At 38.0% G+C, this 24,922-nt stretch overlaps 1 protein-coding gene across 3 annotated transcripts in view; it reads right to left on the reverse strand.

The window, feature by feature from the left end:
- Positions 1-24,284, reverse strand: part of HNRNPM (heterogeneous nuclear ribonucleoprotein M) — a 41,564-nt gene extending 17,280 nt beyond the window's left edge. For 2 of the 3 annotated variants that reach the window (XM_056822043.1, XM_056822044.1), the window contains exons 1-2: positions 9,605-9,698; positions 2,087-2,278 (exon numbers count right to left, since the gene is read on the reverse strand). In XM_056822043.1, coding sequence (XP_056678021.1) covers positions 2,087-2,278; positions 9,605-9,682 — 270 coding nt within the window. In that variant the 5' untranslated portion in view covers positions 9,683-9,698. Of the gene's footprint in view, positions 1-2,086; positions 2,279-9,604; positions 9,699-9,782; positions 9,791-10,706; positions 10,760-18,678; positions 18,849-24,108 lie in introns of those variants that run through there. The other variant, XM_007489465.3, reaches the window with a different exon arrangement.
- Between the last annotated feature and the right edge of the window lie 638 nt (positions 24,285-24,922).

Here is a 24,922-nt window from a genome sequence, read left to right on the forward strand (position 1 = left end):
GGGTAAGTCACCTGACTCCTATTGCCTAACCCTTACTGCTCTTCTGCCTTGGAACCAATATACAATATAGATTCTAAGATGGAAGATAAGGGTTTAATAACAAAAAAGAAAGAACATTACCCTAAAAGGTAGCACACCAATATATGTACTAAGGATAGGTAAGTACTAGCCTTAAAAATAAGTTTTGTTTGCTCCAAAACTTCCATTTTCAATTTTTTTGGTCTGTTTGGAACTTGAAATCCTTTTCCCATATGGAAACTACTGTTCTGGAAGGCTGTTAAGTTTCCATAGCAGTCCACAAATGCTTATTTAGTCCTCAAGAGAATGGAATATGTGTAACATTTTAAAAGTATATTCTGAAGGGAGAACCAGGTGGCTCAGAATTGCTTAATCCCCCCATCGCCTAGCATTTACTATTGTCCCAGTGACATCTCCTTCCCACTCCATACTAGTTTTTCCTTTTCAAAATCAAAGCCTAGTTTTTATTCTAAGATAGAAGGTAACGATAAGAAATAAAAAAAAATCCAAATTAGGACCAGTTCTAAACCCTCACCTCTAAGCTACTCATCAGTGGCTTCTGAGACTTGAAGGTAAGGATCTTAAGAGTATCATGACATGGAGGGGAAATGGGTTTATTTTCTAATTGGCAGTTGCTTCTAAACATGATTTCTCACCATGGGAAGTCTGGTACACAACCCTATTTTTAAAAGTCGGTGGTTTTTTTTTTTTTAAATTAAAAAAAAATCTGCTCTTAACAAAGAAGAAAAGGAATAGACTCCCTGATCCATCCCCGCCCCACTCAATTTATAGTCCCCTCCCTTTTATAATCCTTTTCCCTTTAGACTTTTCAGCGATGAAAAAAGTAATTAGATACCTATATTTTAGGCCTAGGCTGTCTTGATAGAAAAGAGGCAAATATTAGGAACTAAGGAGTTCGTAGAATAAGACCAGACAGGATTCCCCCTTTCCCCTTAAGATCAAAGATTCTAAAACCCTTTTTGCAAATTTTAGTTCTACTCTCTAAGAGTTAGAAGCAGAGTGGAGATTAGGAATTTACCAGGGCCCAAGCAGCTCAAAACAAAGGTAAGTGGCCTTGGAGAGCAGTTACATTAGTCATTAAAAACTTATGTCAAGATAATAGAGGCCATTCAGTCCAATCTTTCATTTTATAGATGAAGTAACTTGCCCATGCTCACAGAGGAAATAGCAGCAGAATTGACATTCAAACAGACCCTGGAACATCAAATCTCCTGTACCAAAATGCCTCAATTTAAACCTATTCCTAAAGATCACACTCTCCTTTATCCCTTCTTTGTATTTTCCCAGTGACAATGTCTCTTTCAAGGTTCCCCCCCACATCCTAATTTTTCCTCTCCAAGTTTCCCATCCAATCACAGAAATTCCATTACCGTAACATGGAAAACTCTCTAGGCTAAAAGATCTGAACTCTCCCCAACTGTAGGTTTGAGAATAATGATCTGACATAGTTTCAGTTCAATAATCAACTATTCCTAAGATAGTCTACCCACAGGAATGGGTAGAAGATGAACTAGAAAAGAGGTCTCATGGTCCTATGGGCACCATTTACCTCCAGAGAATTAAAGAACTACTCAACAAAGCAGATAAGTCCAGGACTCAGCTAAAGATACAACAAACTGATCCTTGGTTGTTTCCATGCCTCTTTTACCTCCTTGGCCCCAATCCTCCCTTCCCTTGTGGCATGAGGAGATGGAAAGGGAATGAAATGCAAGGCTATAGATTTTCTTACACTATGGAATACTGACAAGCAATACTTCTGTTTATAGTTTTCACTGATTCTAAAAGAAATTGTATGAGATTAGGACACTTTTTCTTTCTTGCATTCTATTAATCTAAGCTACTTCTGCCTATTGTCTGTTCTGTCCAGGCAGCTACAAGAACCAAACATTTAAGGCTAATCAAGGTGCTTTATCTTTCTTAGTCATGAAGATTTTTCACTTTCCCCAGTTAATTAGAACTTGAATAATCACCTTTATTCTCTGAACTGTGATATTAACAATTTGCAACATCCAAACCTTGCATTTTAAAATATTATCATTTTACTTACATTTGCTACAAATACCGTGCTTCCAAGTCTTCCGGCCTGTAATGCATGGATAATCTCATTTGGGATGTTAGGATTATTTAGGATACTGGGTGGGATATTAATCATTCCTGGGCCACCTGGTCCCATACCCATCCCACCAGTTGTAGCCATCACCTTTTGCATTGCTCTCCTGGCATGTTCGCCATCAGGATCCTAAAACAAGCAAAATTATATTCAGTATATGTGATTCAGTAACATCAAACATTATGGGATTATATTCACATTTTTTCTTACTACTTCAGAAATTAAATACAAATTATAAACAAATAAGAACTATAAGAAATCAAAGAGGTACACTAGCCAAAGCTCTCTATCAGAAAGAGTATATATATGAACTCTAGGGCTGAAATGTTAAACTGACAATACATACCCCACTTTATGTATTCAGCAGCTTTCAACAAATAATTGGAAGACTATAAGAATGAGAGGATTATAGTAGGTCTTAAAAGAGAATTTTCAATCACAAACAAATGGGCAAAACAATCAAGGAAGAGTCCCATCTCCCAAACAAAATTAGAATGTAATGTTCTTGTTGACACCACCCTTCCTCCTTTGCACCCACAGAACACGATCCAGGTCTTGGCTACTTGCAAATAGGCAATAAACTTGCTAGAGTCATTTCATTGCTGCCACGTTCTTGGCAATGGGATTTCAAGATTAGGTCAGGGCCTGTTTTACACATACTCCAAAGAAAATTCACTTGATAGCTGTTTTAAGTGGTACCCATCAACATTCTCTACCCTTTTTTGAATTGTGAACTACTACACATAACAAGATGTGAAGGTTGAGTATACCACTTAACATTACACAAGTTAATCTAAGGCAGGCAGCATCATGTAGTGGGCTAGAGCTTATTTTTAAACTCAGGTCTTTTCGCCTCCAAGCTCTCTACCTCCTGACAACATACCAGCTGTGTGACCCTGGGAAGTCATTTATTTCTCAGAGTTTGCTCTTCACAATTCTCTAAAATGTAGAGAAGATGCTGACCAGTACACCAAGTTAGGAGTTTCCTGAAGAGGGAACCATATACCAATGGAACCACAGGTCTTATCTCTGTCCCTTATAATCTAAAGCTGACTCTAAAGATTATGACATTTAGTAACTAGGGATAAGAGGTAGAAAGATTAAAATATGTATACTCTTTTACAACTAATTCCATTTAAAAAGTTTCTCATTTCTCCAGAACATATAAACATTAACCTTTCCTGACACTATGTAGTTTAATTCTTCTTCACACATAATTTAGTTCATAAATGTTACAAGGCAAAGGTATTATGGTAGATACACTGCCCCATAACAAAAGGTAGCTTTTCTAAAGCACTTTTAAGGTTTGTGAAGTGGTTCACAAATATCTTACTTTTTTCTGGGACTCTGGGAAGCAGACACCACTTTCTATTGCCAATTCTAACTACTGTGTGGACCACCTCAACCCCAGTAGCTTAATTTGAAGCTCAAAGGTCAAAATACATGGAACAAAAACAAGCTCCTGGTACCAAAACCACTAGGATAAGGGCCTGAATATTTCAGAATAAAGGAAGAGAGGAAATGGCCATTGACTCTAGAGCATGTGCCAATGTTCAAGCTTCTAACAGAAAAGGCATAAAGCTGCATTCAGGGCTTCAAGGGGAACCCACACACTCTTTAAGTACTATGAGTAGAGACACTGCATTTCCTGACAGAGAACTTAATGACACACCCTCAAAATGCTTTTGCTTCAGAGCCATCCCTAAAGTAGATGTTGGCATGATATGGATAAAGGATGCCATCTCTTGAAATAGAAAACAGAAAGGCAATTTAAAAAAAAAGGAAATAAAAAGTACATTTGGGAGAAATAATCACCCAGAATCAACTAAGAAATGGAAAAAAAAAAACACACACACACCAAAAAAAAAAAAATCTATTTTAAAGAAAAGGATTAGAATACGTAGCAGAGTACAAATTAATTTTTGAAAAGGAAAGATTTGAAAAACCTGAAATAAGAATTTTAAAATAAAAAAAGCAAAATGTTCCCTCTAGGGTGCCTGTCATTAATTACTGTTAAATTTGGCAATTCAACAAGTCCCATATCCCCCCTCCAACGAGTTTATTACATAAGCTTGCAAGGACAAGATGATTTGCCAAATGTACTAGGTAAAATCAAGATACACTAAATCTATGTCAATCCCTTAGAGATAATGAAAAAGAAAAGTTGAATATAGGAAAGCATGTGGATGCCTGGGTTCTTACTTTGGCCTATTACTAACCTCCAGATGCTGAAGCTTCATCTCTATAAAATGAAGGTGTTGGGTTAGATGGTCTAGGATTCCTTCTAGCTTTAATATACTAATTTCTCAATTATACCCATCACTCATATTTACAGTACATAACACAGAAAGGGAAATCAAAATAACTTATGAAACACAAAGCTAATGTAATTATAGTATGATTTCCTCACAACCACCTTGTCAGATAGGTTAATACAAATATTTATTTTAACCCCATTTTAGAGATGAAGAAATTGAAAACCAGGCAGGCCAAGTGACTTGTCCAGAAATTATAAATATCTGAGGCAGGATATAATTCCAAGTCCTCCTGACTTCAACCATATCCACTTGATGTCATATTGCGTCTTAAAATCCAAATCAGGGATAACTCAAAACCTGGTTTCAAAAGCATAGGGTTACAGGTATGAAAAGGATAGGGAAGGCAACCAAGCAGGTCAGGTAGTCAGCTGCTGCAGGATTCAAGACGTAAGAAGCTAAAGAGATGAACCAGAAAGGCAACAGTGAGAATCACACGAAATATTAATAGGGTCTGACACATGAGAAATGCTTATTTAGTTCTTTGGGGAATGAATGCATGCAGTTATTCACTGATATTCTCATATAAGTGATGGTGGTCTGCAGATGTTATGAGAAAGGCCCTTTCCAATTGTGACTGTGTTAAAGCTAACAACCAAAAAGCTCTCTCATTTTCTTTCTACACAACTCAGTAGCCCAATAGTCATTAATTGTGGACAACTATTTTAAGAGAAATGTATTCAATTGACAGGCTTATTATGAAGGCCAGGTATTAAAGGAGTACTTGCATTTTTACCTGCTCTCTATTCTCTCTGAGAGACAAGACTTCTCTAGAGCACCACAAGTAGGTCAAATTTTCCTATCACTCTTCACTGAGGCAATAAATACAATTATTTTACCTGATCTCAAAATAGATAACTGCTCTCTTCATTGATCTTTTCTCAGTATTCACCTTTCTTGGGCTCTGCTGCATTTGACAATCTGACCACCCTGCCACCACATATTTTTTTTGTGACATTGCTTGTTTCTTGGTTCTGAAACTTGTGACTCCTCCTCAGTTTCCTTTGATGCTTCATCATCCTTATTCTGCCCTCTAGCTAGGGAACACCTAGATATTTCCCAGGACTTTGTCTTGGGCTCTCTCTGCGACTTCATTAGTTCCTCTGGGTTTAATTATCCATTTCTTGTAGATGACTGGATATGCTAGAAAGATCTTAAACTCAATTGTCGCTTCATCATCATCCTTAACTTCTTCCTCATTTTATACATCCAACAAGTGCCAAATCTTGTCCATCCTATTACCTCAGGTAGTTAGTTAGTGGCAGTGGATAGAACACTAGGCCTGAAATCAGGAGACCCGAATTCAAATCCTACCTCAAGACACTTAGTAGCTGGGTGACTCTGGGCAAATTACTTACCCCGTCTGTTTTAATTTCCTCATCTGAAAAATGGGTATAACACTACCACCTACCTTTCTCAGGGTTATGAGGAAGACCAAACAAAATTAGTTTTAAGATGCTTAGCATAGTACATGGCAGAGAGTAGTGTAAAAACTTCACATACTGTATTATTTCTTATATCAGGGTCCTGAAGTAGAAAGGACTCAATTCCTGTATATAGAGAATTCCTCTCCAGCACCATCCAGTCAGGAGTATCTTCCTTGTAACAGAATTTGGTTAATAAATGAAAGGGACAAAATGACAGCAAAGGAAAGTAATAAATGCTGGAGGAGATGTGGCAAAACTGGGACACTAATGCATTGTTGGTGGAGTTGTGAATTGAGCCAACCATTCTGGAAGACAATTTGGAACTATGTATGCCCAAAGGGCTTTAAAAGGCTATCTGGGGGGCAGCTGGGTAGCTCAGTGGATGGAGAGCCAGACCTAGAGACTGGAGGTCTTAGGTTCAAATCTAGACTCAGACACTTCCCAGCTGTGTGACTCTGACCCTGGGCAAGTCACTTAACCCCCATTGCCTATTAAAAAAAAAAAGACTACCTACCTTTTGATCCAGCCATACCACTGCTAGGTTAGCTAATGGAAAAGCTAATGGGGAAAACTGTGTTAACAAAAATATTTATAGCTATGCTTTTTGTGGAAGCAAAAAAATTGGAAAACGAGGGGATCTTTTGATTGGGGAATGACTGAACAAGTTGTAGTTTATGTTGGTGATGGAATACTATTGTGCTAAAGGAATAATAAACTGGAGGAATTCCATGGGAACTGGAATGACCTCCAGGAATTGATGGAGAACAAAAGGACCAGAACCAGAATGTTGTACACAGAGACTGGTACACTGTGGCACAATAAAACTTAATGGACAGAATTCTCTATTAGCAATGCAATGATCCAAGGCAATTCTGAGGGACTTAGGAGAATGAAGGCTATCCACATCCAGAGAAAGAACTGTGGGAGTAGAAACACAGAAAAAAAACAACTATTTGATCACATGGTTCAATGTGAATATGATTGGGGATATAGTCTCTAAAAGATCATTTTATTGCAAATAACAATATAGAAATAGGTCTTGATCAATGATACATGTAAAACCCAGTGGAATTGCTCATTGGCTATGGAAGGGGGTGGGAAGAGGGGAGGGAAAGAACATGAATTATGTAACCATGGAAAAATATTCTAAATTAGTTAAAACTTATAAGAACGAATTAAAAAACAGGACAAGGGTTCTTTACCTATGTACATAGTCCCCCATGATACGGGGATGGGGAAGAGTGGATAGTTTGATGGACCACCTCTTAGTTAGCTGTCTATCAATTAGAGATGTCTTGGAATGTTCAAGTGAGGGACCAAATAATGAGCTCATAATATTCTTATTAAACTGTCTGGCCAATCCCTCAGGGGTCTTTGGTCACTGAGAGAGGGTCACTTTATAGTTATGATGCTGGTTTAACAAATGAGCTGATATTCTTACCCAAAAATCAGTCTCCCAAATTCATATAGTTAAGAGCTATTTAAATGCTAGTTATTATTACTATTTTTTCTTTACTCACAGTTTAGTTCAGGCTTTCTTTAATTCCCACAACAGCCTCCTAATTGGTCTCCCTGCCTCAAGTTTCTCCCCCTATTCCAATTCATCTTACAGAGACCACAAAATGAGGCCTGATCCTGTCATACCTCTGCTACCTATCTGTTCCTTCACAACTGGCTTCTCTGTTTCTCACACACAACACAGCATCTCTATATCTGGAACACAATCCCTTCTGATTCCTGTCCACAGAATCCTTCTTTTCATTCAAGTTACAGATCAGCAATACCTTCCACACAAAACCTTTCTGATTCCCCTGTTCCAACTGCTAATATCTCTCTTCCTAATTACCTAATATTTTATTCTCTTTATGGTTATTAAGGTATGTACATTAACATGCATATTCATTTCCCCCAAGAATGTAAACTCAAGAGTAAGGATTGTTTCATTCTTTGTAAATCAAACTTCTAGCATTTCGTCTGTGTATAACAATTGTTTTAATAAAGGATTGCTGACTGATTCTCTAAGTCAGTGATAAAAAACTTTAAATAGCAGAGGTACATACAGATTCTTGGGGGCACCCCAATACTTCTAAGATGACAAGTACTTTGTGGGTCTGAGCAAGTCATGATTTCCCTGGAACTATGTCCGTACAATGAGCAGGGTGGAACTAGATGGGTTCTTGAGGTCCCATTCAACTCTATATCAATCATCTTATGATTCTTGCATTCAACCATTTCTAAGTCTTGCCCACATTTCCCTCATATTATTCACAATAAGATAATAAAACGAAAACTCTAAGGGATGCTGGGGATCATTTAGCTTAAGCTTCCTTAATTTATAGATGAAGAAACTAAAGGGGTCCAGGAAGGTTAAGTAACTTGACCAAAGTCCAAAGTCACATAACTCAATTGACACAAGTTAATTTGATCCCAGTATTGCATTCTATATGAAGTTCTTCCTGACACTTACTACTAGTACTCGTCTCTAAAGATTGATATTGGTGCAATGGGTTAAGTGCTAGGCTTGGAATCAGGAAGACCTGAGTTCAAATCCAGCCCTAGACACTTTCTAGCTGGACCAATCACTGAACTTCTGCCCACCTCAAGGTATTCATCTATAACATGTAGATTTTTAATAGTACCTATTTCCTAGGATTTTGTAAAGATAAAATGAGCTAATATTTGTAAAGTGCATAGGATCTGGCACACAGGTGATTATCCCTCCTCCACTGACTTCTACTACTTTGTATTCCCCCCCACTTGATTTATTCTGAATATACTTATATATGTACCTTTTAGTCTCTCCCATTAGATAGATGGAAGCTCCTTGTAACTGTTTAATCACCAAGTCTCCTTAATTTACAAGACCACACCGGACACTTAGCAGGTACTTAAGAAATGCAAGTTAATTTGATTGTTGATAAAGAGAAGAAAACAAGGTATTATTTGAGTTCCTCAAGCAGCAGGCCATTTAATTTGGTTCTTCTTCTAAAATGAATCTAATAAATATAGGAAAGAAGGCTGCTGAATTTGGTTCAAATATCAAGGAAAGAGGTACTCTCAAATTAGGGTGGGCAGTGGTGAAGCATTTGTAGCAAAGAACCACACAAAAACAATCATGGAAGGAAGAGGTATCTCCCAAAAATGGTACTGTCAAAGGACTTCTCCAGAGGGGAGGATAAGATGGTGAAATGACAGATTAAAACTGGATGATGAGGATCAAACTCAAGAGGATAGCAAAATAATACCTATCATATGCTGGCTCTTTGTATTACTGATCTGGTTCTCTGCTCAGAGACTCACAAAAATCATATTAGAATGTGTCTAGAGACCAATTTGGGGTTTGGTTCCCTAATTGGACAATTAAGACTATTGGACTATTAAGATTGTATCAGGATTATAGATGGAGGAACCAATCTCAAATTTGATGAACAAAATATGCCAGGAACTAGCACTTTTTGTGAATTTACAGTCTAGCCTTATTTAGAGGCAGCATGGTACAGCAGGAAGGACATTGGACTTAAATTTGAAAACCTAGTTTGGGTTCAGGTCCTACCTAGAAACTTACTAGTTAGCTGAATGACCAATCATCACATCTTTTTAGGAAAAAAGGAGTGAAGACTATTTCCATTAGTTATCTCATGAATATGAAGGGCTATATAAAAATTTCACTCTTAGGTTCCTTAATTTAATCTTAGAGACACTAAAAATCTTACTTCTTTGACTTTCAAAGGTCTTCCACTCAGACTATGCTTGTTCAAAACTTCAGCAGCTTTTTTCATGCTTTCTTCCATCTTGAATTCAACAACACTACGGAGAATCAAAAAGATATGAATGGAAATGTCCTGTAACTTTGAAAAAACAATCACCAGTAAGAAATCAAAGAATACTTACGCACATCCCTTTAGAAGCAGCCACAGACCAACCAGAAGGGCAAGGAAAGAGAAAAAGAAAAAAAAAAGTAAGTGCAAAGAATTTTTCAAAAAACAAAACTAAAAATAAAGTTTACATAAAATTAGTTTAAAAATTAGCCCTTTTAAGGGGGAAGGTGACAGAAGAAGTATCTTACCTATCCTTCCTTACTAAAAGCTGGACTCCATGATATCCTAGCTTCTACACATTACCAGGGTTGCACTGTAGTTTCTGAAGTTGTAATAAGCAGACCTAAATTCAGGTTCTCCAAGAACACTCCACAAACTTTAGATCTGCTCCCCTCTGTAGTCAATCAATTCCTTGTCCTACTCATCCTAAATCCAACCCTTCAATACATTAAGTAAACTTGTCCTATTGATTGTTCTAAGCCATCCTATTACACTCAACAGAAAATAGTTTAATATCTATTTGCCAATTTTAAACTTTCAAAAGTTTTAAGTATATGATTTATGCTTTACTGGCACAAGGGCAACTTTTCAGAAACGTTTTTTCACACAACTTACAAATTCAGCAAACAACCAAAAATAACATTTTCTAGAACAAGAACACACGTTTTACATTAATATGCCACCGCCAGAGTTCCATGCATAATTCACACACAGCCAACTCCTCTATTAACAAAGAGACGATGCTACTATTGGTCCCCAGTTACCCAAATTAAACATCCAAACAGAATGCCAAAAAGCTCTTTGGACAATCATTTGGAGCAGTGGGACCCCCATTTGCAAACCCTCCCCACCCCCTTTCAAAAGTATGGCAATGTCGAATATTACCTATTGGTAACATAGCTCTCACTACCTTCCTGAATTCATTCCACTCCACGCCACCATACAGTTACATTTGTCATGTAGTAAATCCACAGAAGAAATTCTCTCAAACACTTACCCTTGACTTTCCTTCAGCGTCCATTAAGAGCTCCACGTATGTTACCTCACCAACTACAAATCAGATTCCAGACGACACATATACCAAGGGAGAAAAGCCAAGAAAACAATGGGAATTTAGAACAATCATCAGCAACCTTGTATGGAGCCTCTGCCTTATAAGAAAGCCCAGAAACACTCCATATTCTCTAAACCACCACGCTAGGCATTACAGGTGTGCAGTAAAGGTAGATAAGACTAGTTTAACAATATGTCCTTGATTTTCCTCCCACCACAAACAAGCAATTTCCACAGACTTCCTTCCATGATATCAATTTCCTATCTGGAATACTCATTCATGACTAGAGGCAATCCAAATCCATAGGAAATATGCACATTAACTTTTTGGGAGGAAAACACATTTTGATGGCTGTTTTTAAAAGAATGCAGGTGAACAGTACACATTTGAATGCCACTAAATAGAAGATCCAAATGAACACACAGATCTTGGCTTAGCACTTATTCTGGAAGTAGGATTCAACTGGTTTGCTACAAAACCACAAAACCAGAGCAGCATCTACAACAAAATTATTGTAGGCAATTATTTTCTACTGCTGCTTTCAACATTTCCCTTCAGGTGACAAAGAAACCAAAATTTAATGTTCACTTTACATCTATCGCAAATAGCTATTTACAATTCTGATCTTCACAAAGGCCAAGACTAAAGAGCATTTCAAAAAGCTAATTCTGCAGGTTTTCCTCAAGATTTGGATTGTCAAATCATGACCACCATAACCAGATTGTTTACCACCAAGAATACAACTACCAAAATGGCTGCTGAGTTTGAAGAAGATGGCTTATTGAAGCTACAATTTTTAAAAATACAGCTTAAGTTGTCTATCTCTAGGCCAAGGTGTCTTATCCCTACAAAATTCAAAGAGTATCATTTAAATACCACCAAAGACCAAGTTTATCTTCATTTGGTTTTCAACCTTTCTATGTAAGTACAAGTTAAAATAGGCTGGGTTACGTACAAAAGTCATTCAAATTTCATATCCTTCCTTTGTAGGATATTAGGATGAGTGCTACATGAACATTTTAAATTTAATATGACAAATTATTTTAAAAGTCAAGGAAAAACATTAGAAATTTTCTTCATGAGCAAGAGGAACACTTTGCTTTCTACTATTTTAGTCATTAAAATCAAGTTCTAAATGTTGTTAGTTAAGTGTTTATGGTCAAGACAAGCAAATGAATTAAAGTCTAAAACCTAGAGTACTTTATCCTTCCTAGAGTCTCCCCAGATAGCTGAATTGGTAAGCACTATGTGCCTAAAGAAGAGGGAGCAAGTAAAAAGAATTTTCAAGGAAATCAATGGACCTTGTAGCAAAGCTTAACTTTTTGCAAATATGCACTGGTTTATGTACAGTAAATTGAAAAATGCCCAAGCATAAACAAAACAAATCTAGTCAAAGGCCTGAGTACATTTAATTAAATTTGGATGGCCCCTATTTTACCATCTACAATAAAAACAAATACATTTCTCTGAGGCCAGCTTTTTTTTTCTTTCAAATTGCCATTCATTTCAACAGCAGCAGCCATTAGAGGACCAACAGCCTTTGACTACTATTTTAATGACAAAATATGTCAAACTGTGAAGACGAATCTCAAATTTATTTGCTATAAGAACATAATTTACCAATGGCCTTTAAAAAAAAGGAAAAAAGAATCACAAGGTCCGACTCAAGTCAGCTATAACTTACTGCCAGAATTCGATATTCATACATGTTAAAAGTCAGTGTCCATGCTCACCATAGACATTTTATAAGAGTTGTGACTGCTATCTAAAAGTCAAGACCAATCTACCTAAACCATACCTCCTTTCATAGTCATATGTAAACATTTTCTAACACTCTTTTCTTCTAGGCCACAAATAGGAATAGAAGCTATTATGTATTTCATGCAGGTTTTGATTCAACAAAATGCTACCCCTGATTTTTAATTATTTTGAGATTTAATCAGCAAAGGAGCTGGACAACCTCAATTCTCATTCTACTAAACAACAAGGTCCCAAGCAAATCTTTAGGGTTTAAGTTTACCCTGAATGGAATGGAGTTAATGTTTTGATTTAAGAGGGCTTCCTGAAGCTAGGCTAATGTGGCTAAATTTAGCCTTTTCCTTTTTTTTTTAACAGAGTACTTTAGCAGAAGTAAAAAATAATTTAAAAGTAAAATTTGTTATTCAAGAAACCTTTTGATAAAAAAAAAAGTCAAGAGTAATTCCAGGGGATAGGGACAGTCAGAAATAATATCAAAGACTTTCTTATAGCAACTAACCTTGGTAACAACCCTCTATGAAAACCACTAATGTGCTTCTCTCCCCAGAACAGTGTCCTGCACATATTAAGTAAGCACTCATTAAATATATGTATGAATGCATGCTTGCTTTCTTCCTTCTCTCCTTTTCATATGGATAGGTGGGAGTTACTCCAGAAGCTACTTCAGTACTGGTACAAATTAATACGTAAGGCTATATCCAGTTTTAAGTATTATACAAAAGCCAATTCTATTACAGTGTGCAATAAAAAGAACCCAAATACAAGACTCTGAAAACCCCAAACATGGCCTATTCTATAATGTATTCAAAGAAAAAAATCTGAAATTAAACAGATAACAAAAAAAACACTTTCTAGTTGTAAGAATAAATGAATTTTGTTACTGGCAAGCAATGTTCAATCTAAATCAAGGCTCTAAGAATCTCCTAGAACTATTATTTGTATCAACTTTAAATGTATAAGCTATTAGTGTCTCCCAACTCTAATTAAAATGGGATATGGTCCCCCCTCTCTTAGTCTGTTAGTCTGTAAAGAGATAAGGAAGGGATGAAATGTAGAGGACACAGAGTCGCCAAAGAGAGCTTGTATTATATTTAAGTATAATAATAAAAATCTAGCAGATTTTTATGGACAGCAGGGGATATACACCATAGAATTTTAAGAAACAAAAACAAACATTGCTCACCTCAAAAGTTAATTATCCACACCCAGTATAAAGAAGTCATGGTATTTAAACTGGCTTCAAAAACTGGCCTTAAAATTCCCTTTCTGGGTATTCACAAACATATATGACAAATAATTTAAATCTGCTCATGATGGTTCAACAGGACAGAGTATATAACTAGAAGCTTCCTTCTCCCCTAAATCCCAGGTGAGGACAGTCCTAACTTTCAAAAGTGTCAACAACAAAACAGTCTCACCTCATATGCTTTTGATTATTGACTTCACAAATGTGTGCAATGGTATGTTAAATGGACTTTCCAAGGAGATAAACCCAATTATAAAACTTGGCCTAATTCCTATTGGGCAGTAGGCTAGACTCTTACGAAAATTGTGTAGAGGAATTAAGTAGGAGAGATATTAGTTTTGAAAATATAGATTTGTCCCACAAACTCAATGTAGATAAATTAAGGAAAAACATTTTTGTGTGTGTCTTTGCATGTGCATATTTTCAGCCAATAACAACTTTCAAGTTAATACACTGCATGAGCTTTATTAAGGGAGGGTTAAGCACATCAATAAATAAATCTTTGCTTACCTAGGTAAACTGGCCACCACTAAATGTAGTGTTGATAATAAATATACTACTGACCTGCCTTCTTTTCTTCCTCAGACTGTGATCCATGAAGAACTTACTGGTGGTCCACAGTCCTGCCTCTGCTCCATCTGCCCCATTCCCCAGTTAATCCAAGTGAGCTAGCTGCTGAGAGATGGTGTTTCTTCATCCAAGGATAGAGATTCCACAATCTCATTCTCATACACATCTTTAAAAGGTTCTATAACTGCTAGCTATTAAATTGAAAAGTTTTCTAGATCACCTTTAACTCAAATGAATCTAATATTCTTTTTACTCAGTTCTAATATGCAAACATTTCAGAAGACATATACCATATACATTTCAAGGAAAAAGTAATTCAAATTAGGTCAATTTTTGAAATTTTAAGCAAATTTGAAGATTGATTTAGAAAGTAGTTCTTTTAATTCTTCCATCCTTGTTGCTGTTACCAGGATTGGTTCTATACAGCAAAAATCAGCATGGAAGCAAAGTAAGAATGGAGTCTCATCCAGAAGAGGGTAATGGGCAGGCAGTCAAAATAAGTGTTTTGGGGTAGCTAAACCTTCGTTATTAGACGTCTAGATCTTAAATAAATGAGAAGGGTACTGATAAAGTGGAGAATGTTATATTTCTTCTAATCCTTCTGAAGGGCCATTAGCCCACTTTTCAGTTCCCAGTGGAGAAACATCATTCTATGAAATAATTTTTTGAGCAATGTAATTACTGGTAGTTTCAAGTCCATCAAAAATCTTTCTTTAATGGAAAAAGTTTCTAAGTCACATAAAAGTCTCAATTCTCCAAAAGTTGAATTTTCAAGAAGCTTTCAAGTTTCACAACTGATCAATATCACTATTAATAATCTAGAACCTTTAATATACTTTTCCCCCCTTTAATATACTAAAGGAAATAAATTAATGATATAACATTTAGAAAATAAACTGGGAACAAAATATTTTGATTATTTAAGCCATCAAGGACCCAAAGTCCTGAAACCTAGAAGGAACCAGGTAAGTATCACCCAGTGTATATACTGTTGACAAGTAGTTCAAGGGGGGAAAAAAGTAACTGATTCATAGCATTAAGGATAGGTTCATTTAGGCTAAGGTTCTTACATTTGAAGGCTAATTTTTTAAAAGGGTCAATAAGAACTAAATTAATATTCCTTCTTCAAACAGTTAAAGCTACAATGCACTAATAACAATGGTCTAGTTTAAGGTACAGTTTGTTTATGGGCTTTTATAGTACACACCTATGAAAAACGATAGGGCACAATTGTCTTACAATGAATAGCTAGTAGATCTATGGAAGAAAAATTAAAACAGATGGGAAAATATCCCCATACACTAATGGGGAAGGAGGATGTTAAAACAGTATAGCCTTAGTATGAGCTCACTCTTGAAACGAAAGACCCATCAGGACAGCTAAGTGCAATGGATAGAGCACCAGGCCTGGAGGATCTGGGTTCAAACACTTCCTAGCCGTGTGACGCTGGGCAAATCACTTAACCTTGACTGCCTAGCCCTTGTAGCTCTTCTGTCTTAGAACTGATACCAAGATAGGCCAGTTGTTTTTTTTATTCACCATTCAGAATTAGGTTGTATAAGCATACTAGACCAGAGATTTCAGTTCAGATGTATGTATGTGCTTCACTTTCCCCCATTTACAAAATGGGGTATACATTCTGCCCTATTTCCTCTGTGTATATATGGCGATCAAGTGATATAATGTATCTAAAAAATGCTTTATAACCATAAGGCACTATGTTAACATGATTCATTATCTAGTAAGAAATTATTTCATATTTTCACAAGAATGCCTATCATTCTAGTTTTTTATTTTCATTAGTTGTGTAACTAAAAGTAGTAGCTGACTCACCAGGAGCCAGTCCTCTAAGTACTGAATTGAGGCTTGTCTTATATAAATCAAATCTCTTTTGGAACTATATACAATTATTATTTGCTAAACTTTTATGAATGCTTTTAAATAAATGCATTATCTGTAGTTCTATACTGAGCAATAGCCAATTTTCATAAAACAAAACATATTTGCAACAAGTGTAAAGCATTTCTGTGAAAAAGATTTTCCATAATCATTGAAAAATAACTTGGGATACCCAAGATACATAGAGAAAAAAGGGTTTCTAAACAACTAATAATAGAACAGTTTATCTTTTTAAGAGTCATTGGTAGGTAAACTTGGTAAAAATGGCTTTTTTAAATTTCAAATTCTCTTTTTAGACTTCACACACTAAAACTAGGTTTACCATTTTTTTTAATTCATTCTCTTTCTTATGAACCCCTTTACCAAAAGTCCAATATTGCTGACAATTATTTAAGTTCAACAGCAAATTCATTAACCAATACGGGGAGCTCTAAACAAGAACATTTTACAGTTCATTAAAAATACTGATTTACTGCACACCTGTAATTCTAAATTTCACCACCAAAAAATACACAAAATGACTGAACCGGGCATTCAAAGCAATGCACCAGGGGACTATGAGAACCAGTTTGGAGAAATCTGAGTAAACCACCGTGCCGTCTCCATACTTGATATATCCAGTGCAAAATGGCAAATTGAGGTGAACTGCTTCTACATCCAGACACTTCACTGTTGCTACTAGCTTTAGATCTTCCAAACTTAATTGCTGAATGGTAAAGCAGTCAAAATGTCACCTACTTTCTCCATTATGTCCCAAAACTGGTTCACACACTCCTAAAAAATGAAAAATTGGGCCTGTAGTCTCTTACAGAGTTCTAACAATTACATTTTCAAGCTACATTCCTGGTTCTTGGAACTACTATACCTTATATATCAAAAGAAATATCAATTCAGTGGTTCAAACAAATCACAAGAGCACAATTTTGGGAGTGATTCCAAAGACTAGTTAGAATAAGACCCAACTGTACTGTACAGCAATTCTAAACAGTGTTGAAGCAGCAGTCCCAAAAACCAAGAACAATGCATCTGGGATGTAACATGACAAGTCCTTCAGACAAAATGAATAAATTTCACTGTTGCCCTAGGAGCATGGAAGGAATGATTTGGCTGATCAAGGCAGAAAAACAAATCTCACACCCAACATTTTTCCATCCATGTTATCTGGAGGAAAACCACATAATACTTGGAACGGCATTTATAGTACTTAGGAAAAAACCATATAAAGATATTCATATTGCCTAATAATATTGCTTGCATATCATGGTGAAATTCAGTTATAGTGCAGTACTCTCTGTGGATCATTCATAACTGCAAAACTAAATGTGATGACCCCTAACCATACCAAAATGGCCAGCCAAAGCAACATCAATTCGTGTAATTTAAACTATTATCAGTTTGAAAATCAAACTCACATATTTGTTTATTATGAATGTCCCCTCCCCCCACCAAAACCCCCAGACCCTGAAATCCTTCAAGAAACCCCATTACCTGTAACTTTTGACTAACTGCCTCTAGGAAGGGAAAATTCAAAGTAATAAAAAAAATTTGTTTTTCCCACCCCCTATCAACACTTTATTCTAGAATAGGGCCCAAGAAACCTCTTATCCGAGTCCCACCAGTAAGGCTAAACCATTTCTATAAATACTAACAGGAATGAGAAAATAGGAAAGAAAAAAGAAAGGTAAGGAAAGGAGAACCTGGAATGGGAGGTAGACAAGGTGGACATGCAGAAGGGGGGAAAATGGATAAAAAACCAAATACCATCAAGATAGGTCTCAGATGCTGCATAACACAGGCTGCTTAACCCCTGTTCTAGAGGAGATTAAACTTAAATTTAAATTGTTACCAGGGCCACAACCATTGGATCATCTGGAGGCACTAAATTTCAAACATATGCCTATTTTAAGTCATCAAGTCTCCATTCTACTCTGCATTTTACATAAAAAAGGCTATGGATTGTTCCCCCCTCCCCCTCCCCAATTTAGACCCTAAGAACAAGTCAAGCTACAGAATTTTGATTACAGGACAGACATCCACTTGTACCAGGATCAGCAAACTACCTTGCCCAACTGAATTAAAGGCTTCAAAAACCCTCACTAATGTAGATAATTCAAAAAATATTCCTTAAGACAAAATGGTTCCTTTCAAACTTAAACGAAGCCCTATAATCCATAGTTAGCCAATAGTATCATTTGTAGGCCAAGTGACCACACAAACTACCCTCTTTAACAAGCAGTTGCATGACACCATGAAAAACCAAAAAGGGCTTACTCTAGAGCCTAAACAAAACAAAACAAACAAAAAAAAAACAAAACAAAAAACAACATAATCTACCCCAAACAGCCTCAACTGACAAAAAGATTTAAAAATATAACCAAGAAAATAGCCATAAGGAAAAATGACAGACCAACCTTTTACCCTACTCAACACCAATACCATTACCTTTTTCTTTGACCAGGTCTTTAAGGGACTGCCATTTCACATCAAATGGTATATTTGTAATGAAGGCTCTGTATCTTTTAGTAGGATTGGCATAGGGTTCAAATCGATTCCCTCCTCTTTTCACATTTTTTTCCTTCCTCTTCTCATTTTGACTTGATCGTTCGCCTTCACTATATTAGAAAGAAAAAATACACTTAAGTGTACAGCATAATTCATCACCTTTATATTTGTAATTAAAGCAGTTAAACCATTAAAAGTCTTTTCATTTTTGATTTGATAGAATTATCTAATATCAAACTATGGTACTACATAGACAAAACTGAAACCCTATCTACTAACTCTAACCCAAAAAACCAAAGCACGGTGTCCCACACACTTCACCCCCCCCACCCCCCATCTACTGTCTAGCTGAGAAAACGGAGGTGAAACACAGTAATTGAACACCACTGGAAAGGACTATAGAGAAACAAATCTCATAGATACAATGGAGGCTACCTTTAATAAAGCACATGACTTTCCCCTCCCTCTCAAATACCTTTTGTTTCCAAACTATTTGTTTACTTATTATTTTTTCTATCATGTACTCTATTACTATGTGAGGGATCCAAAGGTTCTACATTTAACTCCCAGGAAAGAATCAAAATGTAAACAAGAAAAACAAATTTCTTACTTTATATATATATCTTAGATACAAAATCCAAACATTTCTTTTGTCCTACAACCCCCCCCCCAAACAAAAAACCCAAAACCTTAATTTTTTTTCTTGTATTTCAAAGCTGTTGTCTCCTCCATATGCAGGTCACATTAGGCTGAGCAGCCACAGCTTTGCACAAATCTCCCTGTGAGGAGCAGCATGCTTTTATGAAACAGCTAGCTTATAAGAGGCTTATGGCCATGCAATAGTTATTGCTATTTAGTTCTAGGCCTATGTAATTCTGGCCTCACCAGCACTCCATCCTATCCAAGATAAAATGGTTTGAACTTACTTTACTTATGTACCTTTAGTCTTTTGCTCCATTATAGCAGGACAAGACTTTTCTTCCTTGGTATAAGTATAAATTATAAGTACTTACTATCAGTACTCAAAAGAAATTAGTTACAGTATTAAGATAGATTAAACTTGTCTCATTGCATTCTCCATTCAATCAGAAGCATTATAAGAGAGTGATATTAACAAAGATTAGAAAACAGAATAAAGAAATCTACCCAATCTTTCCCCTACCCCCATTACAGGCAAGAATTGCAAAACTAGGCTGGGACCCAAGGAAGAGTGAAACTAAAAGGGTTGGACCCTTAATCCCTCCCAGACTCATAACTTGAGCAACACTTTTGAAGGTTGGGTGCAGGATATATGTATGGGGTTAAAGTCTCTCTTTAACCACAGATGATGATTCCTTTTATCCCATAACAAACTCATCAAGCCTGGGATAAGTTAAAGTCTTGGCATACAACCAAAAATGTTAAATAAATCAAAATTGCAGTAATTATTAGACACATATCATATGCTATGTAACAAAGTATCTTCCCATACAGTTCATTTCTTTGTTACAGAACAGTAGAAGAAACTGCTTTTGGCTAAAACAGGAAAGTGATTTTAAGGTATTTTGAAGAAATCACCTAACAATCACTGACAAGTACTATTTTTCTGCTTTGTGGTTAATGTATATTATATGGCTAGCCTTCCAGGAACAAGCAGGTAGCATATAATTCCCTCCGGTACAAGAATAAGGAATATCACCAATGACCAAGAGGTGCTATGGAAAGAAAACCGCTTGTGTTGTAAACTAAAACCATCATTTTTAACATTTCTGACTTCCTTAACATTTAAGTTTCTTTATTTAAAAAAAATCCCAATCCTTTTTCTAGCTCTAAAAATCTTGAATTAGGACACAAATTCAAGTCCTCTAGTCCCCAAACACAAGAAAATACCACAATATAGAAAATCTTCTAAAAGTTCATTTTAAGATCTAAAGAGATTTAAAATGGCTGTTATGGTGAATTTGACATTTTCTTAATAATATCCTAGCAAAACAATCACTTGAATTTGTTTTTTTGGACCCTTACCTTCTGTCTTAGAATAAATACTAAATATCAATTCCAAGGCATTAGAGCAGTATAGGCTAGACCAGGGGACCCCAAACTTTTTACACAGGGACCAGTTCACTGTCCCTCAGACCATTGGAGGGCCAGACTATAAAAAAACTGAACAAATCTGTATACCGCTGTCTGGGATAGGGGAGGCTGCAGTGCTGACTATGATGGGCCTGTCATACCTTGCACAGCAGTATACACAGTGCAGAATCCCCTCCCCCAGATCACATGCTGACCTCATTCTCATTCAGTTTCTCTCAGAACAAGGCGCCAGGCAAAAGGATTATGTCACCGGAAGTAGTACTGTACGTGAGCTGAGGTGTCCTTTGTGGCCCTGCCACATACAGTGCTCCTCTCACTGACCACCAATGAAAGAGGTGCCCTTTCTGGAAGTGCGGTGGGGGCTGAATAAATGGCCTCAGGGGGCAGCATGTGGCCCACAGACCATAATTTGGGGAACCCCGGGGCTAGACAATGGGAGTTAAGTGACTTGTCCAGGATCCTCCAGCTGGGAAGAGTCTGAGGTCACATTTTAGGCCTGGCTCTCAATCCTTCGAATCACCCAGCTTTCCCCCCCAAAAAAATCACTTTAATTTCATGTTAAATTTGAATTAGGACCAGGCTTGCATGTACCATAAACAGCATTTGAAAATACGGAGTTAAAAAAAAAAATCAGACATCAACTTTAGCTCATCTAATTACTAATTGACTAATATTCAAAATTTGCTACCAATTTAGATAATTCACATTCCCTCTGACTCCTTTAAAATATAATCATATACTGCCTGTGGGGAAAAAAAAAAGCTAGTTTGTCATCCTATTAAAAATACTTGGGGGGGGGGGGGGGGGACGGGACGGGGGACTGGACAGGGACACTACAGCTAGGTAGCTCAGTGCATTGAGAGTCAGGCCCAGAGATGGGAGGTCCTAGGCTCAAATCTGGCCTCAGACACTTCCCAGCTGTGACCCTTAACCCCCAATGGCTAGTCCTTACCACTCTTCTGCCTTAGAAGCAATACACAGTATTGCTTCTAAGACAGAAGGTAAGGGTTTAAAAAAAATACTTAATGATTAATTTCTAATAATTTAGTTGTAACCTCTAATTACTAATTTCTAACTGAAATAGTGAAAAAAGGTCTCCGAAATTCAGAAAGACATTTATTCTCCAAAGTTCTACATATATAGAGGAGAGCAATGATAGTTCAGAATGAGACAGAGATAAGCAAGGTAGCTTTGATTCTACCAGGTTAATTACATAACAGATTCGTGGCTTTATATAGGATTTTCTGCTCTTTTTTAAAATATAGAAATGTTGATATATGTCGAGTTTACATTAAAACTACTTTGAAAAGAGGTAAGATTAGGTTAGTGGATCAAAGCCAGAATCAGAACCCAAGTACTTTCCCCACTATACCACACTAGGGACATTTAACTAACATGATGTGGTCATAAACAAAGTTCTTTTAGGTATCCTTCAAGAACTTCCAGGGCCTTTATAAAAATACCCATCCTGCCTCCTTTCCTCAAAGTTTGGAAAGAACCTAGAATTGAACTGAAGTCGCATTGTAACTACAGATGTCTAATGCTTTAAAAACTTCATTAATTCCTTCTGTGAAAAAAGCAGAAAGTACCAGGAGAAATACTAGGCCAAGCTTAAAAGCTTTAAAGTTACCATCAGATTATCTTTCCATTAGAGCAGCTGCACAGCCAGAAATTCATCTATCTTCTTATGGTCAGGATTTAAAACCCAGTTTAGCAACTCAAGGAAAATAAACGGTAATTAGGTCATCTAATTGGACCATGGTTCTTGAGAACCTAAAGTAAACACCCTGTCCTTCCATATAATATACCAGAGTCTGCTGGGTGCCCCCATCGGATTGGGGGAGGGGGGGTCAGGGGGGGGGGGGGGAACATTAAAAAGGGGAAAAGGCTTTAAACGAGGACAATATCAAGAGTTGGTTAAAGGAAGGCTCATGACTTAAAACAAAAATAACCCTTTCCTTCTGTCATAGAATTGATAGGATTCCAAGGCAGAAGGGCTAGGAAATAGAGGTTGAGTGACTTGCCTAGGGTCATAGAGCCAGGAAGTGTCTTAAGAACAGATTTGAACCCAGAACTCTCCACTGAGTTGCCCCAACCAGAATGAATTTTGCTTCTATCTTAACCAAACTTCTTCCTTCTAGGAGGAAACTGATGCCCAGAGTGGTCAAGTGAATCGCCTCTAAATCATGCAAGTAATGAGGCAGAGCCAGTATTTGATTCCAAGCCCCGACACCAAACTCAGTGCTTCTTTTGGATACAAAAACCGAGGGTGGGGACACCTTGCAAACATGCCAATCGAGAAAAAAGGCCGGCCAGTAAGGACAAAATGCCAAAGGAGCAGTTCCTCTAGGAAATAGAAACGAGGTGATAGGAATGCAACTCTGGGGGTTGGAGTGGGGGCTAGAATACCGAGGAGAGCCCCCAAAAGGACTCCAATGCGGGGGTCGGAGAAAAGGCGGCTTGTTCCTAAGCAGCAAGCGACCTATCTATTTACTCAGGAGTAGCTCAGCGCTGGAATCTGAGCACAAAGGCCATTCGTTTCCCCAACTTGTAAGTGGGGAAAAAGAGGCAGGCCTGAAGCCACGCGGGGAAGTAGAGGGGAGGAGATACGTAAAGGGGGTTGGGGTAGATGTTGCAGAGGAGGGGCGGAGCCTAAGAGAGGAAAAGGGCGCGGGGGAGAGCGGGACTCAGTGCGGGGAACTGGGGGGGGGGAGAGAAACACTCGCGGGGACGTGGATCGGAGGCGCGCGAGGAGGCGGGGGAAGTGGGGGGCGGAGAACACGCGCAGTGGGAGGACGGGGCCTCGTGGGAAGGGAGAACGAGGTCGCGCGTGGAAAAAGGACAAGGCCTCGTGGGAAGGAGGGAGAGTCAGGGCCCCGCGGAAGGGGGGAGGGGAGAGGAAGGGGGATGGGGGGCACGAAAGAGATTAAGGCCATAGGAGGAAGAATGGGGCCTCGAGGGCCGTAGGGGAGGATGGAGCTGCTCATATAAGGGAGAGTAGGAAAGGAAAAGCTATCGGGGATGTGGCAGGGACAACGAGGGAGGTCGGGGCCGCGCGGGCAATGGGGTAGCCAGAGCACTTGCGGGCAGGTGGAGACTGCACGGGCAGCAAGACAAGGGCTGGGGCCTCGCGGGGTAGAAGAGTGAGATGGGAACGGGGCCAAAGGCCTCGCGTGGAAGGGAGGGAACCCAGCTAACGGAGCCGGGGCCGCGGGGAACGCCAGGCGGCACAGGCCCCGTTGAAGCCAGGCGCCTCCCCAGGGAGCCCCAGTCTCTAGAAGGGCGAAGAAACCTCACCTTTTGGGGGTTGGAGTCCCGTTCCCGCTCACTATGCCGGGCGCTCCGCTTTCCTCCTCCATTTTGGATTCAGTCGCCGCCACCTCTACAGCCGCTTCCACCCCTGCCGCCATTTTCTCCGCTTCTGGGCTTTGTGTGAGAGAGCGGGCAGGAGTGTACTGCGCCTGCGCATTCACGTGACACCAAAGAGCTTCAATAACGCCTGCGCGCGGCCCCACCTTCTACCCTTATAGTCCTCGTCTTGCCCCGCCCCATTTTTGCGCAGGCGTAGAATCGAGGATGCTCGGCTTCTGTGCCTGCTTTTCTATTTTCCTTCTGTTTATGGGTTAATGGATTTTTAAAGGCAGAAAAGACCTTAAAGGTCAACTGGTTCAAAACCTTCATTTTCCAGAGGAATTCTGTGTTCCTTTGAACTGAAATAATTTGCCTCAAGTCATACTAGTATCAAAGAGCTATATTTGAGCCCACCCTTCCAATTCCCAAATCCTGTGACTTTTCTTCACCACCTTTATTAAGTATTTAAGATTTTGGGGGAGAAAAAAAAAGTCAAGTGGTCTCTAATCCAAATTGAGAAGTAATCACTTCTCAGCGACCCTTCTGATTCCCTCAACAACAAGCAGTTACTGAATACTTGATAGGTGCCAGGTATTAGGTTAAATGCTGATGAGACAGAAAAAAAGTAGTCTTGGCCTTCGATCAATTTACATTCTACTAAGACAAGCAAATAACTATGTACATGCTAATATATATTAGAAATGAAAGATAATCTAAGGAAAGATATGAGCATGGGAAAGCAGGAAAGAATTCTTGAAAA

Source organism: Monodelphis domestica, chromosome 3 (genome assembly GCF_027887165.1).
Source record: "Monodelphis domestica isolate mMonDom1 chromosome 3, mMonDom1.pri, whole genome shotgun sequence".
Lineage (NCBI taxonomy): Eukaryota > Metazoa > Chordata > Mammalia > Didelphimorphia > Didelphidae > Monodelphis > Monodelphis domestica.